Genomic DNA, 19841 nt, shown 5'->3' on the forward strand with positions numbered 1-19841 from the left:
AAAAGGAAAAGAAAAAGAAAAAGGGGAGAGGAAAAACCGGGAAAAAGAAAAGATTTAATCCGAAAGAACGCTCCAACGAAAGAAAAAAGATGGAGACACGGTCGAATGCCGCTAAAAAAATAGTAACAAAACGAAGAAGGATGGCGTGATTATTGAAAAAAAAAAAGGAAAAAGAAAAAGATAGAGAAAAAGATTAAGCAAAAAGAAAAATTAATTGACTGAATGCTAAATAATAACTTTGTATCATTCGTTCGCGCCCTCCCGAGAACGTGTTGCGTGTCATGGCGTAAAGTTTCTCCCTCATTTTTCTACCAATCGCGTGGCGACGTAGGTGATAAAAACACGTTGTCATCGTTGCCAGTCAGTTTTCGTTCTTGGTATCGCGAAGAACGTTGGTCGTTCGGTAATACGTTTCTCACTAGAAAACAATTTTGCATTACAACATCGCTTGAACGATCTCATCGATATTATACAACCGATAAATCCTGCGAAGATTCGAAGGACGATAAAATGGAAGCCAAGAAAAGAGATCCTGCTTCGGAACAACTCAATAATTATAAGAAAAATTTAAAGGTACCATCCTAAACGAATTCAAATTTTCACTCTTCGATCTATATAAAATGTATCCTCTTCATGATCATTGCAAGTTGTTGCTGTTTTCTACAATTTTTATTTTCTTTGTCTTTCAGATATGACCTCCATTTTTCCTAGCGTCTAGTTTCTTAGAGTTTCTCTCTCTCTCTTTCTCTATCTCTTTCTCTTTCACTCACTCTCACTCTTTCTTCTTACTTTCTTTATTTTCCTTTCCACTTTTTTTCTCTTCTCATCTCTCTTTTATGTTTCGTAAGATTTACTCCATCTCGTTGGACTAATGAATACTTGTTATATTGTATAATATATGTATGTACATATATATATGTATATATATACATATGCGATATATGTCACGATAAAAAGAGAAAATTAGAACTTGGACGATTCCGTGTAGGACGTCAAATAGATACATACGACTACGATTATGATTTAGTTCACGTTAATACATATAGATATATTATTACCTCTTATATCGCACACACTGATGTTTATTTACTTTGTTTATATTTATTTACTTCCGCGTTGGACATAATATTTTTTATGAATTTGTTCGATCTTAAAAATGCATCGCGGTAATTGCACGCGCAATCGAATAAAATTGAAATTATTGGTAAATTTTGTTTGCATTTAATACGTATCTTGTTATAAATTTAAAATTATACAATTATTCAATTAGTTGGTTCAACTGATAACATGAATGAACATGTAATACATGAAGTAACATGAAAATATATATACACATATTTTTTCATCGTCATATAAAACGTGAATATTTGAAAAAACCTTTAAATAATTTTCTTTATGATAACGACTTCTTTTTAACTCTCTTCACCGTATCAGTAATATTAGAAAGAGTGTTTTTTCATACCTAAAAATAGAATAAAAGAAAGAGAGTTAGATATGTATATGAATGGGCGTATATGCTATATACATATTTATGACACGACAATTTAGTTAAATAATAAATGTATTTATCGTATTTAATGGGGAGCATCATCAATTGAAAACAAATAATTAGCAATATTTGTTGGTATATAATTTCTTTAACTTTTTTTTTTTTTCTTTCAAATATATGATAAATTTCTTAAAACCACTATACTTATATGCGATAAAAAAGAATCGATAATACTTCATAAATCTACTTTGTGTACAAAAAAATATCTCTTTGCTAAGTTATGCATTATGTTTCGTATTTTTTAAATTTTTGTAACATAGAAAGAATAAAAGAGAGAGAGAAAGAAAGAGAGAGAGAGAGAGAGAGAGAGAGAGAGAGAGAGAGAAGAGAGAGAGAGAGAGAGAGAGAGAGAGAGAGAGAGAGAGAGAGAGATTAAAATTCACAGTATATCAGAAAATTATTATACAGACGTAAAATCTTTTTTAGTAAATATTTCTCCACAATCCAGTTTGAACATATTTCCTAATACAATTATTACGCATGCAAATATTAAGTATTATATTCTAGTTTTATGCTAATTATGTTACGTCACGTATACAGATAAAAATTAATGATATGAAAATTGTCACAACTTCCCTGTTTTTCTTTATTTCCTTTTTTGAAAAATTCCATTTTAATAAAACTGAAACGATAATAATAGTTTTTTCCTTTTTCTTCTTTTTTTTTTCTTTTTCTTTTTTCTAAGGAAGAAAAATGTAGCTGACTGTTTTTTATCGATCGAAAATATGAATGTATGTATGTGTTCTATACGTATTCATATGTATATTGAATAATCGAACATAAATAAATAAATACATAAATTCGAACTCTCACAACAACGGACGTTGAATTTTTATCTAATTGTTATATCGCATGAAATATTATGTCAGAAATAGAAAAGGGAAGGAAAGTAAAAAAGAAAACGAAAAAAATAAGAAATAGAACAAAAAGCAGAAGGAAAAAAACGATTGCGACTATTACATTCGAAGTGAGAAGTATGTTGCCATGCGAGAGAACGGAATATCTTTTTGAAAGTAAAAATGAATAAATAATATCGTTTCGTATCGCAGGATAATCCGATAATCAAGAAAAAGGTTCATAGAAAAATAACATGAAAAGAAAATCAATAAAACTTATACGAGTGGATTATCGCGTTCTTTCTACCTCATAGTTACTTTTAAAAGATAATATTGACTCGGAATAACTTTGTTTATTTACGTAATAAATTTTATGGAAATGTTGCTAACATATTCCAACAATTTATGTTTATATGTATCTATGTACTTTATAGATATACGCATTTATTATGTGCACACACACACATGCACTCACGCATGCGCATACGTGTGTATATATATATATATATATATATATATATATATATATATATATATAAATATATTGAATGTAAGTTCGAGCACTCACAAGTGTACTTTGACGGACTTTGTATCTTTATCTACTTACATATATATACATATATGTATATTTATATGTCGCATTCACAAATCACACTGTGCGGACATTATACATTATTTTAAGACCCTATTTCGTTTTTACATATTGAGAAGCTTTTAAAAGTAATCGATTATGATGAATTTCACTGAAAGTTTCCATCTATACGTTGCGTGATCGAACACAAATATTACGTAGAAAATTTTACAAATAATATGAGCTCAAATTAAACCGTATGATTCATAATGATTATGGCAACGATGATGAAGAGATAGAGAATGTAAAGCTAACATCGTAATTTTCCTATTTATTTTCGTCATCGTTACTCGTTGCTACAGATAATAGATTTTAATGATACGCTATTTTTTTCTTTTTTCTTTTTTTTCTTTTTTTTTTCCTTTTTTTTTCTTTGTTCATTTCACTTAGGTCATTGCTTCATTATGTGTCTATATATAAATAATTAGATTTTCTAGATAAATCTGCAATTGGTTTTAATGCAATTTTGTATTTCATTTATAATATGTAGAACAACGTTCTATATATTGTTTACGAACTTGAGATTAGAAAAATACTTTTTTATCTAGTTTTATCGCTTACCTACTTAAAAATAAAATTCAACGATTTCATCGAAAAAAAATTTTATAAGATATCGATTATGAAAAATAAATAGAATCAATCGTGTAAGCAGGATTTCTCTTATTTAATTTCATTTAAATTATCTATCTATTAGCATATTCTCTAAATAAACAGATGAAATAATATCTCAGATATGTGGGATGATAATCGAATGAAGTCAATTTTTAAATTGATTAGATAAAACTGTCATTCATAAAATATTTCTCTTGCGAAATATATAATAAAATTTTCTATTTAAAGCAAGATTTAAGATACGTCCTTGATTTGTATAAATACATTTTTTTTTTTATATACATTTTTTCATGTATATATAATCGATAGAAAAAGAATTATAAAAATCGAGGACGTTTTTTTTTTTAAATTCAACTAATTTTCTCTAAGTACTATGTAAAAAAAATAGCCAAATAACATATTTATTTATAAATAACAAGTGTATAATTTAATTAAAAAAAAAAAAAAAGAAAAGCATGTATTTTACGATTAATTAAATGTCCAAACTTTCTTCTTTTCTCTTCTCATTGTTTTTTTTTTTTTTTTTTTTAAGATCTTACGATTTCGAATCGTTTCTAACTTCCATAGTTTATGATATTAAAGTATTCTTCTACGGAAATGCAGCGAGTATGTAATAATCCGTCTTTATACGCCAATGAATTAACATTTGTCAAATTTGTATTCAGCTTGTATAACCACAAGATATAATTCATAAAAAAATTATATGAATGAGATATAAGAATATTTAAACGATACTATTCTATTGAGAAATTTTATATAACACAAATTGACATACTTATAAAATTCATATTATTGAAATATAATTATTTTGTTTGTTTGTTTGTTTGATTGCTTGTTGTTCACTTATTTATATTATTTTTTTTTTTTCTATCGAAAAAAAGGGTATACCAAGTCTATTATTAACCGGTAGTGGATCTATCATCGCCAACAAAAAAGCTAGTCTTACGGCCGGACCACATGGACCAATATTGTTGCAAGATTATGTTTATCTCGATGAGATGTCGCATTTTACAAGAGAAAGAATTCCGGAACGTGTGGTGCACGCTAAAGGAGCCGGTGAGTTATATACTTTTCAAAGTTAATTAATGATCGGATTGATAAATCAAAAAAAAAAAAAAAACAATATATATATATAAAAAAATGAAAAAAAAAATGTTTTAAATCAACGAAAGAAGAAAAAGTATAATACATAAAATAAAATAATAAAGTTCGGCTTGATTAAAACAATGGAAAATATTAATGTACTTGTTTAATCATTTTCTCCTTTAATTATTTGTTATATAAATAGTATTTCAATAACGAATGAATTGATCGAAGTTGATTCGTTTAAAAATATGAAATATATTAGAAACGTATCGATCGAAGTATAAATTGTATTCTTTTTTAAGGCGCTTACGGATATTTCGAAGTAACACACAATATAACGAAATATTGCAAAGCAAAAATGTTTTCCGTAATTGGAGAGAGAATACCGATTGTCGTGAGATTTTCTACCGTAGGTGGGGAAAGTGGTTCGGCTGACACGGTCAGGTAAATGCACACGCTACTATTGTTAAGCTCAAATATAAAAACCAAATGTTATATCCAATAAAATTAACAAAGTATAATTGAGAAATACATATATCGTTTTTTTTTCTTTTTCTTTTTCTTTTTTGATTTGGAAAGAAAAAAAACATGAGAGAATAATTCATGAGAAAATTTCTTAAGGCCTTCCCACGGATATATCGAAAGATAATAACAATGTTAATCATCAAGTATAATAGATCGTTAAATTTAGTATTTATAATTCATCGTACATGTACAGAGTTCGCAAAGAAAAAATCATTAAATATGGAACAAAGAATGTTAAATATATATATATAAATAATGATTCATGTAATTACAATATGACGCTATTAAATGATACTTTACTTTTTTTTTCTTTTGATACTGATAGAATCAACGATCTTGATCAGGAGAACAATAGCAATCGTTATTAATTAATTTCTTTATTTTTTTTTTTTTTATTATTTTATTTTATTTTTTTTGTTTTTTTTTGTTTTTTTTTTTTTTTTTTTTTATTAACAGAAGTCGATTTGCTTCGAAGTAGCAAACGAACCTTCCTGTTTCATCGAACATTTCTTTCGATTGCAGAGATCCACGTGGATTCGCAATTAAATTTTATACCGAAGAAGGTATATGGGATTTAGTTGGTAACAATACACCTATATTTTTCATCAAAGATCCTCTTTTTTTCCCAAGTTTTGTCCATACCCAGAAGAGAAATCCTGCGACCCATTTGAAGGTTTGTATCGAAGATTTGATATAAGATAATATTATTCGAGTCATTTTTGATCCATATAGTTGATCCGAATAGTTTGCAATGATACGTTTGAATCCAACATCATATTTAATCGAAAGAAATGTGAATAAAATGAACTAAAGATTGGAATTGTAACTTTTTTTTCGTTATTTCTTGTTATCATTTTTTTTTCGTCAAGGATAAATGATCCGATCGAACACGATAGGATATATTTTTTTTTTTTTCCTTTTTTCCTCGAACAATTTACTTTTTTATACGCGCTGTTAAAACCATTAATATGTATTCCATTCTTTTATTTTTTTTCTTTTTCTAGGACTATGATATGTTCTGGGATTTTATTTCATTGAGACCAGAATCTACGCATCAGGTTCTGTTCCTTTTTTCTGATCGTGGTATTCCGGATGGTTATCGTCACATGAATGGTTATGGATCGCATACGTTTAAAATGTTGAATGCTTACAATCATATGGTTTACTGTAAATTCCATTATAAGGTATTTTTTCTTTGGGTTATTACATTAACATTAGTTTCAATTAAAGATATGAAATACAAATTTTTTAATTACTTTCAGACCAATCAAGGAATTAAAAATCTTTCAGTCGATAAAGCGGCAGAATTAAGCTCGTCCGATCCGGATTATTCAATCAGAGATCTATACAATGCTATAGCTAAAGGACGTTATCCATCTTGGATATTTTATATACAAGTGATGACCGAAGAACAAGCGAAGAATTTCAAATGGAATCCGTTTGATGTTACAAAAGTAATAATACTTTTCATTATCATTAAGAATTCGTTTATTATTTCGAACATATTATATTAACGAATGATATTCGATTAAAACAGGTATGGCCACAAGAGCAATATCCATTGATTCCTGTGGGTAAATTTGTATTAGATCGAAACCCAAATAATTATTTCTCTGATGTGGAACAGATAGCATTTGATCCGGCTCATTTGATACCTGGTATAGAACCAAGTCCAGATAAATTGTTGCAAGGTCGTCTTTTCGCTTATGGCGATACGCAAAGATATCGTCTGGGTCCGAATCATCTTCAATTGCCTATCAATTGTCCTTACAAGGTAATCATTTATAACGTTTTACGCGTTAATGTAAATTGTTTGTCTATTGATATATAATTGAGAGATACACATATATCGTGTTCTATCTGTAGAATATATCAACGATGAATTATCAGAAAGACGGCTCGATGGCTATAAACAATCAAGATGGTGCACCTAATTATTATCCCAATAGTTTCTCCGGACCAAAAGAATGTCCCGCTCTACGTACACCGCCGATTAGCGTTAAAGGTGATATTGATCGTTACGAGCCAGTTGACGAAGACGATTTCGGACAAGCTACGTTATTCTGGAGGAATGTACTTGATGACGATGCTAAGTCCAGATTGGTAGAGAACCTAGCAAACCATTTAAAGAATGCTTCCTTGTTCATAGTTGAAAGGGCGGTGAAAAATTTCTCTCAAGTTGACATCGAATTGGGAAAGAAATTGACCAAAGCTTTACGCGAAGCTGGTGTACCGATAAACATATCTGAACAATCTGCTCGTCTGTAAAAATAATATTTTACACAATTTTTTCTACTTATTCAATAATTTTAAGATTACTTTATACTTATATACTTATTACATATGTTTCGCTCAAAAAGCGAATAAATATATATTATTTTTTCTCTCGATATATTGCTTTACGTACAGGTATTTGACTTTTATTTTCTTTTTTTATTCTTTAATTAAATAGATCGTCATATAAAACAATTAGTAAGAATGTATTCCTTTCAGATATTATATCCTGCAATCTCCGCACACTTCTATATCCATATGTAAAATGGGTTATATATTGATAGGTGCTTATTGATAGGCGACGTTATTTTCATGAAAGCTAACTTATGATAAAAAAATATTTCCTCTCCATATCCTCCCCTCCTTTCTCTCTCTCTCTCTCTCTCTCTCTCTCTCTCTCTCTCTCTTTGAAGGAATAAACACGAAGATAAGAACGATAAAAAAAGAAAAATTAAAATATTTCGATTAATCACATTCGATCAGTAAATATTATTTTACTGATACACGAGATCGCGATTTCACCATATGACAACGCCTTCTTATCTCTTCACTAGTGATTATAACTGTCTCGTATATATGTATTACGAAATTATTGGATATTTAAGTCTTATAATATAATTATAATGAGATAGATGATGTAAATCATCTATTGAATAACTTAAAGGTTTTAATTCCATTTGATATCTAATGTTATCATATTGCGCGATCGTACTCTGAATATATGATCATATTTTAATCGTATTTTTAAAGATACATCAAATTTGCACATGTGAAAGAAATAAATTAAAGAGAAAATTGAGTATGACTATAAGATTGAAAAAATTGTTTATCCATAAGAGAAAACTCATCTATTCATAGAAAAAATCGAACAAAATTAGTCATAAAAATTAAAATATCGACCAGTTTTATATAGACAATGTTGACAAATAAAACGAGGAGAAGTATAGAAATACACATATATTACTTTTACTGTAATTGGAAATTTCTTTAATATTATTTTTGAAGATCAACAGATTGAAAATTTATATCTTTACAACCTTGACATTTTAGTCTATACCTTTCTTTTGTTAAAATAACTTAAGAAAGGCGGCAAGGTACCTGATATAGCTAATAATGACGTTAAAGTTATAAGAAATAACATTGTAAAACAATTTTTGTAATACATTGTGACGCCTATTTCTCTTGTTCCTTCGACAATTTTTGTATTTTATATTCGATATAGTTTTTAATCGTTAAGAAAATTTTACCGAACATTTGCAATAACAATAAAATAAATATTTTCTAATAAACAACGGATTAGTTTCAATTGATCTATAAAAATTGTCCTTACATACTGGTGTTATATTTATATAAAGATTTATCTATTTATTTATTGCACCCAATGTTATTATACCAAGAAATTAGATTATATAAAAGATTGAAGAAGACGTTCGTCCCACATTCCACAAATCTATATGCATGTTATTGGTTAGATAAACCGACGATCACTTAAAACTAAGCGATACACATGCGATTTATTTAGTCTATCGAATATTTGGAAAAGTTTCTTCTTTGGAATGATCGAAGGTAATCGATTATTATACCCTAAGTTCGGGGACGGGAAGAAAAGTTTCTGCGAATAGCCTCGTTTATTCGGACGAAACGATTTCGGCTTTTTCGAGTTAACCGATAGAACAACCCTGTCGGCATTTTTAGGGCTCACAGCAGGGTGTTAACTTTGAAGATACCGATGTCAATTTTAGGTCTGAAACTGATACTCGATACACATTCGCTTAGATGAAATCTTCTGATGTCTTGCCGAACTCAACTTCCGTTAAAATGATCTTTTTGTGTATCTACATATATGTTCTATTTAAAAAAATTATCAAAGGAGAACTGCGTGAAATGTGATAAAGTCGAAGTGTTTTGAAAAAGAGATCGTTGGCCTAACGAGGTTCTCTTTTTCTTTTTCTTTTTCTTTTTTTCTTCTTTTCTTTTTTGAGAGGAAATCTTGGGTGGCTTTCTATTCCCACATTTTGAAGGGATACATTTCTCGGCGCTCGCTGCTTTTAATCATCGCATCGGTCGAAGGGCCTAACAGATTTTCTTCCCTATTGTTTCAAGCGAAGCGCCGAAATTCTTTTCTAAAGATAAAAGAATTGCTCCGGTGGATTTGATGACGACGAATCAGTATTCTCGTGAAATTTATTAAAAAAGATTAAAAGAAATATTCTTGTGCATATGATCAAACTCAAATATAATTAGCGAGCTGTCATCCTTCAAAAAATACGATCATGATATTTCGATCATTCGAAGATGAGATTAGGGTATTTTAAATTGGAAATATACTTTTATTTTGCATTTTTTTTTTTTTTTTTTTTTATACAAATATTCTAAAACGAATGATTAATTGATTAACGTTCAATGTCACGATCTTGCAAACGTTCTTTTTTTTTTTTTTTGATTGGATATCGTTGCAATTTCTTGGAAAGTTCCAAAAAGTTATCGACGATCTTTGCAATAGCATTGATTTTTCTTAGAAGATATATTTCTTTGGATACCGCAAATGGCGGTGTATTGTGTGGTTTTATCTTTCAACAGGCTCGTTTGTACCATACGTATCCTGCAGAGACGTGAACGGTCCAATGTCAAAGACTACCGTATCTCCCATTCCGACACAAAGTCGGCCTTGGTCTCGTTCCAATTTCCATCGTGAACCTTTTTCATCTTCAAAGACTAATGAGTTGTCATCGAGTAGCCAATTTGTAAAACGAACGAAATTTTGCACGAATTTTAAGTAACAGTAAGAGTGAAAGTTAAATAAGTGCATATAGAAAAAGACAAGGAGTATAGACAAATTCGATAATCGATATTTAAGCAAATCAATTTACAATTTTAATAAGATATGCCAATATTAGGAATATTATATATTATATGAATTTAAAAGAAAATATGTATCAATTTATATCTTTTATAAAATGTTTTTTTTTTCTTTCTTTCTTTCCTTTCTTCTTTTTTTCTTCTTTTTTTTTTTGTCAGAAATATTTGAAATTTAATTTTTATTCTAATGGTATTAATTTCAAAACTTCCAATATTTAATTAGGTCAAAATTATTTATGGAAAATAAAAAAAAGAAAGAAAAAAAATGAGATTACAGCAACCATATGACTATACCGTCATATCTATACATTTATAACATTTTCCATTAGCTGATGCAATTACAAATACGAATTAATATCTCTATTGAACCGTAATATAATATACTTTAATAAATTATTATATCGTAATAAATTATATTGAGTTTTGTTAAAGAGAAACAAATCCAATAAATCTTTCAAATTTTAATAACTAATTATTTAAAAAACAGAATTTTTCTGTTAACTTAAATCTAATGTATAGACATCATTAAAAGAATAGATTTATTCATAATAAAACATTATTTATAATAAAACTATGATCTTTTTACGCGAGATATTTCTCACGATTGACGAATATCTTTACAACCTCGAAGAAAATTCTCGTTGTGTCCCTTTTTTAACTTTTGCTTTTTCTTCTCGATCTCTCTCTCTCTCTCTCTCTCTCTCTCTTTCTCTCTCTTTCTTTTCCTCTTTATCATTCACCACAGAGACGCAACAGGTCGCACTATGACAGGGGTGTCATTCTCTTCGAATAGAATCGGCATGGGGAGTAAAGCGTTCGGCTCGATTCTTCTTTCCCAAGAGCACAAATTTATGGATCTGGGATCGGCTTCTTTTTTTTTCTTTCTTTCTTTCTTTCGTTTTCTTTCTTTTTCTTTTTTTTTTTTGATGCAGGTACATATACCATCATTCTTTCTTTGCCTTTTACATTCGATACTCGCGCGACTCGCGAGTTTCTTTACGTAATATTTTTCGCGATTTATCGAACGATGGTCGGTTCTTCGACTTTGAAAATTCTCATCTACATTTTTTTTCCTTACTTTTCTCTCTCTCTCTCTCTCTCTCTCTCTCTCTCTCACAATCATTTACGTGTAACCGAGGATACTACCGACCAGTTACGTATATCGATTACTATGCTAACAATCAACCGTTCCTTTCTTTGCAAACGATCTATAAAGAATGAATATCGGGCGCGACTTCGGCTCGTTCTTTTAAACGATCCGGAACGATCCCGCAACTTCTTCCTCGTCGAATGATTAATGAATCCTTTCTCGGTTGCTCATTTGTTTAAACTCACCGAGAGGGAAGGAATAACCGTGCTGTTCTATCATCATCATCATCATTATCATCATCATCATCGTCGTCGTCGTTGTTGTCGCTGGTAATTCTATGTTGGATAGTTCGAAAAATTCGTAGTAATTTAGAAAAAAAGAAATAACAAAAAAAAAAAGAAGAAAAAATACAAAGATAAATGAAAAAAAAAAAACGATTGGATAAACAAATAAAAAAAGAACAAAAAAAGAATCAAAAAAAAGAAAGAAAATTTCCAAGAATCCATTTTTTTTCCGTATAAATACATTATTTATTCGTTCGCCGATGATAAACAAACAAGCTAGGTTTATCTTCCGTCAATAATATATTTATGTCTAAACGCCATTCATTAATTATGTTAAAAGGAAAAGAAAAAAAAAAAAATATACATAGGAAGTAGACCTCGCACGAAGTATTCCTCAACAGGCATTAACAAAATTTGACGTTGTACTCGTAGTACAAGATACTTAGGCGTTAATTAACAATAAATACGGGCACTGATAAAGTCAAAAAAAAAAAAAGAAAAAAAAAGAAAAAAAAAAGAAAAGGTCCGACCTGCTGAAAGCTTTAGCTAAGAAAAACATTCAAGTGCAAACGGGTTAACTGACGTTAATCCCTTGTTTATACCATTGTAATCCCTGTAAACCGATTAGCATTAGGTAAACTCTTTAGTAAAGTCACTGTTAGCGATGCCTATCATAGACAGCTAATCTTCCTATTTCGATACGAACGATCGAGGTTTGCCCTTTCAACGTTCGTGGCCTTTTTCCGATCTTATAGAATCGAAATAAATGTTCAGGAACTTTGCGTTATGCCGATCATCGTGTGAAAACTACGAAGTCTCGGTCCATTAGCTACAAAGACTGGCCTTATTGTCGACAACATTGTCGAGAAACGTGGCCCTCTACTTTTTTCTTTTTTCTTTTTTTTTTCTCGACCTCGTCTCATCCTATCTTTCTATCTCCTCTCTCTTTCTCTCCTTCTCTCTCTCTCTCTCTCTCTCTCTTTCTCTCTCTTTTTAACTGTCTATTCTTCTACCTTCATCTTTTCTATCCGCGTTTTCTTCGAGAATGGTTCTCTCACCTAGAAGAGAAAGAGAAAGATAGAGACAGAGATAGATATATAGATAGATAGATAGATAGATAGATAGATAGAAAGAGAGAGAGAGAGAGAGAGAGAGAGAGAGAGAGAGAGAGAAGAACACTGACCTGCTGATCCCGATGATGCACTGTTCGACCAGGTAAATCGCGTATAAAATTGGCCCACGGCCATGAGGGGAAAAGGTTTTGGACCGTAATGACGTTCGAACGAGCAAAATCCCCGTCATCAGATCATTCCAACTTATGATCCATTTCAAGCATGGTTTTACGCGTTTTTCCATTCAATGATAACGATTGACGGATGCTTTTAACGAAAATAAAGTCTATTTATTTATCTTAAACGATACTATTATTATTATTTCTTCGTAAATCAAGAAATATTTACAAATCGATCGATTAACATTGGAAACGTTTTACAATAGTATTAGTCATCGTATATGATCGATTGAGCTAAGATACTAGTTGATTAGCTTAGATTATTTCTGTTTTTTATTAACGGACCGATCGACGATTTCTTTTTCTTTTTTTTTTTTTTTATCTTTTGTCCGGCATAATAACGTGGTTTAAAAAAAAAAGAACGCAAAAAAAAAAATATAAATAAATAAAAAACTTTAGAATGACCGTGATGAATTTTTTGTCAATCCTCTCGTGGACTTCTCGCGTTCTCTTATGGAATTTTTGAGGTCACTTTTTCTTTTCTTTTTTTTTTTTAGATATAGACAATAATTACAATTTTCTTTCTTACTCCTATATCTTTTAGAGAATTCAGCGACTATCATAAAAATATATATATATATATATATATATATTTTAATAAAATATATATATTTTTTATATATTTTTTATATATATTATATATATTTTTTATATATATATATTTTTTTTTTCCATCAGAATCGAAGAACAATTTACGCTGATCACGTTTCATCGACGTGATTCAATATTGTGATTTAATATGATTCCCATTTCATGGATAAACATCTAAATTCTTAGCCGTGTAACTAATAATGATTAAAAGAGTCGATTAATTGCGAGGCGAGGTGTTTCAAAGGCAACGTGTTTGGTTCACTCGTATACACGATAACATTAATATATTTCAGTCGTTTCGAAACGAAGAGATTTCCAGCAAACTATAAAAATCTTTGAGTTACGGTGAACTCTCGGAAAGCGTCTCCTTTCTTTAGTTTAGTTTTTTCTTTTTCGTTTTTTTTTTCTTCTCTTTTTTTCATTTCTTCATTTTTTTTTCTTTTTTTTTTTCGGTAATATTGGTTTCTCCAAGGCAATATCTCTTATTTATGCGCACACGGTCTCCGTAGGTTCTACAAAAGAGTGCCGAAAGACTGTTACGGTCGGTGGAGAAATATATGTTACGACTAAACCTCCCCTCCCCCGCTTTCCGTTAATCTCTCTCTCCCTCTATCTCTCTCCCTCTCTCTCTCTTTCTTTCTCTCTTCGTCTATCTCTATCTTTTCAAATCCAAAAAGCACTGTTCTCTCTTTCTCTCTCTCTTCCTCTTTCTTTTTTTCTTTTCTTCTTCTTCTTCTTCTTCTTCTAAAAAGATATAGAAACTATTTATTTTTGTTTTTCAAATTCTCTAATACTCTCACAGATGAATTTATAGCGAGTGCGAAGAGTATTCGCATTATTTTTTCTTTTTTTTTTTTTTTTTTTTTTTTTTTTATGTAAATATAGCTTTTTAACAGCGTACTAAGCATTCCAATTAATTATCCTTATCATCATTTCGAATTCCAAGATCATTTTGGAATAATCTTAGAGATATAGAGAAAATACGAATGGCTCGAAATTCACGGCATCTACCTGGGCAAACTATCTCGCGGTGAATTGAAAAAGAAGAAAAAGAAAAAGAGAAGAAGGAAAAAAAAAGAAAGAAATACGAAATGACACGTATAAGGCAAGAAGAAGATCCCATTGAACTCACGAATACCTTAAAAATGTACGAGAGACGAGAACGCGTGACACTTTCATTAACACCGTTGGAAAAGTCGGCGAATACACGAAGGAAAGCCTGTCGATTTCTTTCGCGTCGTAGAAGAAACGTCAGGATCCTGACCTGAGACGACTTACGATTTGCGTCGGTTCAACGGGCCTGAATATATTCCAAAAACCTCGGGGTTCTTTCAAGGGTGTACCAAAATCGTCGGGAGACGTGGAAAATGCGTTTTCGGGATCCCCCCCCATGGTTATTTTTCTGATTTGCCATGTCGACGAGGAAACACCTGTATGAAACAAAGACGTGAAATTTTCAAACGAACAATATCTTTTATCATCGGCAAATATTCATTTTTATTTAAAATTAATAAATTTATTAATTCTATAATTGATCATCACTATCTATTGTATGATATCGAAGATATTATATACATAGCTGGTTTATTCTCAAATCTTGTTATAGGAGTAATGTTTACTAACGCTAACAATTTACTCTAAGTCTAGACACTAAGCGGCTTATTAGGGAACAATGCATCTCTCGAGAGTTAAGGAAAACTCAAAAGAAAAAGAGTTATCTTTTTAAAAGAGTTAAAGAGGAATGGTACCTTCTTTACACCCATCTCATTCTTCTGAAAGCAAAAGATTTACGACGACATTGGAATGGAAAGAACCTTGCCATTGCTAGTAAACCGCTTGAGAGAAAAAGATGATGATGAAGAAGAGAAAGAAGAGGAAGAAGAAGAGAGAGAGAGAGAGAAAGAGAAAAAAAAAGAAAAGTAAAGGAAAAAAGAAAAAGTCGAAGTAGAAGTAGTAGAAGTAATAGAAGAACAAGAAGAAGAAGAAGAAGAAGAGACATGTGTCGCGCATCAGTGGTCATCCTTTCTTTCCTATTTCCAATGAATTCACGACAAACAAGAGAGAAATCTGTTCCCATGAGAGAATTTACTCATTGCTATCTTGGACGTTTAACGAAAGAACGTCCAGGAATATTCTTTACAACGATGATCGATGACTTGGCTAGCAGAGGATTGCTTTTCTCAATGCGCACGTGACGTCGCCTAAAGGAAGTTGATAATCGTTTTCCTGTATGCGATTGACTTACGACAAACTCATTCCTATTGCCTCATATATAATAAACATTTCCAAGGAATATATATATATATATATATATATATAAGCTAAGTTACGAGAACGAATCGGGATGAACGTGATGTCATGTTAACTCTTCTTTTCTCATTTGACATAAGAAAGATTAGATTTGGTTTGTCAAAGAAGATAATAAGCATCTGTTGTAAAGATACAACGAGACCTGTCACTCGTTATCGTGATAACTGATCAATGTAAAAAGCTGTGCAAACAAGATATCTCGATTTGATGTTTTAATGATAATTAATAACAATGTTCACAAATGTATTATGTTTTATAGATGATTATTATAAAATAATAAGAAGGATCTGTTGAGACGAAAAAACGTATCAACGATTGATCGATGGATCATATTAGTGAAAATAATGAGTGAACCATAAAATCATTCACGGTAATGTTCTTTCACTTTGATAAACTATGATAATTCATATAACGTTTTCGTTTCATTGTCATCAACTCTAATAACGTATAACTATTAGCTGTTATCATTTTGCATTGCATATACATTGTCTACCGACTGTCGTCAATCTTCTTCGGATCGGTAGCACAAAAATGTCGTCACTTCGGCTACATCAATGATCGTTTTACAGACAAACCATAAAGCGATACTTCGTCCACACTGTTGGAGATTTCTAACTGGAAGAAAGAAGCAAGCATTGTGTAAAACTGCCTTTACAAAGGATGAACCAAAAATGGTTTATAGATTTATGGCATGTTATATATTCACAAAGAGTACCGTATTGGTACAATCGTTGGCATCTTTTCTTACACGATCACACCCGAATCAACCCCCTTAGGAAAAATTGCTCATCGTTATCACATTCTTCATTCTTTGATATCCTTACCTTTCGAATACCTATCCTTATTCGAAATAAAGGAAAAGAAGAAATCTTCAAGGAATGAAAAAATTCGAAGAAATTCAAAGATTTCATTTTTTTCTTTATTTATAAAAATCAAAATTGTTTAGTGACCAATGTTATCGTCGGCAAACAAAAAGATTAATGAAATCGAAATAAAAGCAGTTAGCTCGCAACAAGTCATTTTTTTTTCTTCTTTTTTTTTTCTCTTACCAAAAATATAATCCGAAATTTAATGAATTCCAATATGTCTTCCGATGTGAGTACTAATCTTTAAAGAGAAAAAAAAAGAGAAAAAAGAAAAAAGAAAAAGAAAAAGAAAAAGAAGAAGAAGAAGAAAAAGAAAAAGCTTACGATATCGGTAAAGTCGTGTTCTACCCTTTCTCACTGTCTCGAAGAAAGAAAGGAAAGATTCTCCTTAGGAAGAGAAGGGAGGTAAGATCCATAGAAGCTTTCCACAGTGGCATGCACAGGGCATGAGGCAGCCCCCGAGGGATGACCACAAAAGGCGTGCAGCCTCGATCCTCGATCCTCGGAAGCCAGGGTTGATTTATGTGTTAATGGTGGGGAGAACGCTTGCGCACTAAGGTCCCTCGAAGAAGAGTAGGATCCAGTTGGGTCTATCCCCACCTCTCGTTCTCGCAGGACTCTCTCGAAGCATTCAGCCGCCTCCTCTATCTTTCTCGGTTCCTTGTCCACACGGTTATTAAAACCGAGGCGACACGCTCGGCAACCAGCAATTATCTGGCAAACGTTCGGTCATCGCGCAGGCACGAAAAGTCCTCCGGCAGTTCAACGACGACGACGACGACAACGACGACGACGACGACGACGGCGACGACGACGACGACGACGACGACGACGACGACGACCGCACTTCGTGTTTACTTCCATTACTACTTTTCTCCCTCCCTCCCCCTTCCAACCACCCGCTCTCTTCTTGTTACTACTTCTTCACTTTTTTTCTCATCAACGTGTTTTCTCATCTTCGATTTTATCCATCTCCTCCTCCTCCTCCTCCTCCTTCTTCTCCTCCTCCTTCTTCTCCTCCTTCTTCTCCTCCTTCTCCTCCGTTTCCTCCTTTTCCTTCGTCTTCGTTTCTTCGTTCATGCAAAGAAAAAAGAAAAAGAAAAAAAAAGAAAAGAAAAAAATAAATAAAAACAAGGAAAGAGAAAAGAAGCTAAAAAAAGAAAAAAGAAAAAAAAGAAAAAATAAATAAATAAAAAGGAAATATATAAAAAAAAAAAAAATAGAAATACAAGAAAGAGAAAGAAATAAAGCAACGCTGTTAAAAGAATTAAGACGCGAACCCCACCGATTGGATTACTAAGCGAAGAATTTTGGATTATCATCATCGTCATCATCGTCATCATCATCATCATCATCATCATCTCGAAGAAGAAGAAGAAGAAGAAGAAGAAGAAGGAGAAGGAGAAGAAGAAGGAGAAGAAGAAGAAGAAGAAGGAGAAGAAGAAGAAGAAGAAAAAGACGAGAAAGAACAAGAAAACTGAAAGTGCTTATTATTAAAACAGTGAAACTGTGATAATATAAAGTGATGCAGTACCAAAAGGTTCGTTATGAAATTTTGTTGGTGTTGACAGGAGAGGAATATCTATTTGTGGATCGGTTGTGAGATTTGATATTCTCGTCAACTAAAGATTTGAAAAAATTTGTTCCGGTCGGGAGGAAGGAGGAAACGACGAGGAATGTTTAATGTAAATATTCCGAACTTGTTTGTCTAACATAATTAACGATATTCGAATATTTTGACTTTTTTTTTCTATACAGATGTGCGTGTCGACGATGTCACCGATGCCTGGCATGACGGCGTCAACTCTTCCGATATCGATGCATCAACATTCGTCGATGGATTATAACGGTGCAGGGATGCACTATCAATCGTATAATCCTTCACAGAATAGTCATCATCCTCTTCAGAGTGGGCAATCGAGCTACTGGTTTCCCATCGTGACGACTCATGTTCAGATGACGGAGAGCCTGACGCCACCGGTTTATACAATGCCTTCGAGTGCAGTTTCGTGGACTGCTCAAACTCATTCGGCGTGTAATCACTCAATGAGCCATTCAGCGAGTCATCAGTTGACAACGATTCAGCATTACACTATGTCACCTGCCCCATCAGATTTACAACCCTGTTTGGAAGAGCTTGGTTCTCCTTATCAATGGCCTTTGACATCGTCAGCTGAACATCATACATTAGGAAACGATTCATCGATCGATTCAACCGGTAAAACCGGATCGGGTAGAAAATGTACAAGATGCCGTTGTCCAAATTGTCAAATTGATGGCGGCGGTCAACTTGGATTAGATGGCAAACGGCAACATGTTTGTCATGTACCAGGTTGCGGAAAGGTATATGGAAAAACTTCGCATCTTAAAGCCCATCTCAGATGGCATACAGGAGAGAGGCCATTCATTTGTAATTGGCTTTTTTGTGGAAAAAAATTTACCAGGAGCGATGAGCTTCAACGTCATCTTCGTACGCATACCGGTGAGAAAAGATTTGCTTGTTCTGAATGTGGAAAAAGATTCATGAGAAGTGATCACTTGACGAAACATGCAAAGACACATGAAAATCAAAAAAGAAAAAACACATTGGGGAAAAAGCATTCAAACAAGGAGAACTCTATACCAATGAGTACTATTGATAATTCTTACTCCACGCTCGGACATTATTCGATGCAGCTCGTTTGAAGAGTTTACACGAATGGCGAGATATCTGACGAGTCAATAACTATTTTACGAACGTATTCATATCAAGTATTATAGTCTTAGTATTCTGTCTAATAATTTTAGTTCTTCAATACTTTAATCCTATATATATATATATATATATATATATATATATATATATATATATATATATATATATATATATATATATGTAATATATATGTATATACATATGTAGGATTCGTAAAAAAAGTTGGTCCGTCGGATAGTTTGGAACTTGGAGATTTGAATTTGGATCTTTCACTTTCTGAACGATTGTTCTGCCGATTAAGTTATCCAGGAACATTTTGACTCAACCTCTTCACGAACGTCT

At 31.7% G+C, this 19841-nt stretch overlaps 2 protein-coding genes across 3 annotated transcripts; both read left to right on the forward strand.

Annotated features, from left to right (window-relative positions):
- The first annotated feature begins 237 nt into the window (after positions 1 to 237).
- On the forward strand, positions 238 to 8488 carry LOC124424435 (catalase). Its single transcript, XM_046963481.1, has 8 exons — positions 238 to 573; positions 4510 to 4684; positions 5017 to 5158; positions 5762 to 5912; positions 6244 to 6423; positions 6502 to 6693; positions 6777 to 7013; positions 7106 to 8488. Exons 1-8 carry the CDS (start codon positions 511 to 513, stop codon positions 7505 to 7507), a joined length of 1542 nt encoding a protein of 513 aa, XP_046819437.1. The 5' UTR covers positions 238 to 510; the 3' UTR covers positions 7508 to 8488.
- Positions 8489 to 17961: 9473 nt separating this feature from the next.
- LOC124424323 (transcription factor Sp9-like) lies at positions 17962 to 19573 on the forward strand. Of its 2 annotated transcripts, none has more exons than XM_046963220.1 (2): positions 17962 to 18489; positions 18563 to 19573. In XM_046963220.1, the coding sequence occupies exons 1-2, from the start codon at positions 18481 to 18483 to the stop codon at positions 19487 to 19489; spliced, it is 936 nt and encodes a 311-aa protein (XP_046819176.1). In that variant the 5' UTR covers positions 17962 to 18480; the 3' UTR covers positions 19490 to 19573. The 2 variants fall into 2 exon arrangements, with proteins under 2 accessions (XP_046819176.1, XP_046819175.1); XM_046963219.1 differs by having other exon boundaries at positions 17962 to 18344.
- The last annotated feature ends 268 nt before the right edge of the window (positions 19574 to 19841 follow it).

The sequence above is a fragment of the Vespa crabro genome, chromosome 5 (assembly GCF_910589235.1).
Source record: "Vespa crabro chromosome 5, iyVesCrab1.2, whole genome shotgun sequence".
NCBI lineage: Eukaryota > Metazoa > Arthropoda > Insecta > Hymenoptera > Vespidae > Vespa > Vespa crabro.

Bases quoted from the DNA above. Each gene is read 5' to 3' on its own strand.
- LOC124424435 (XM_046963481.1), top strand. From the start codon at position 511: ATGGAAGCCAAGAAAAGAGATCCTGCTTCGGAACAACTCAATAATTAT. The intron at 574-4,509 runs GTACCATCCTAA...ATCGAAAAAAAG, and splicing joins ATTATAAGAAAAATTTAAAG to GGTATACCAAGTCTATTATT. The intron at 4,685-5,016 runs GTGAGTTATATA...TTCTTTTTTAAG, and splicing joins GGTGCACGCTAAAGGAGCCG to GCGCTTACGGATATTTCGAA.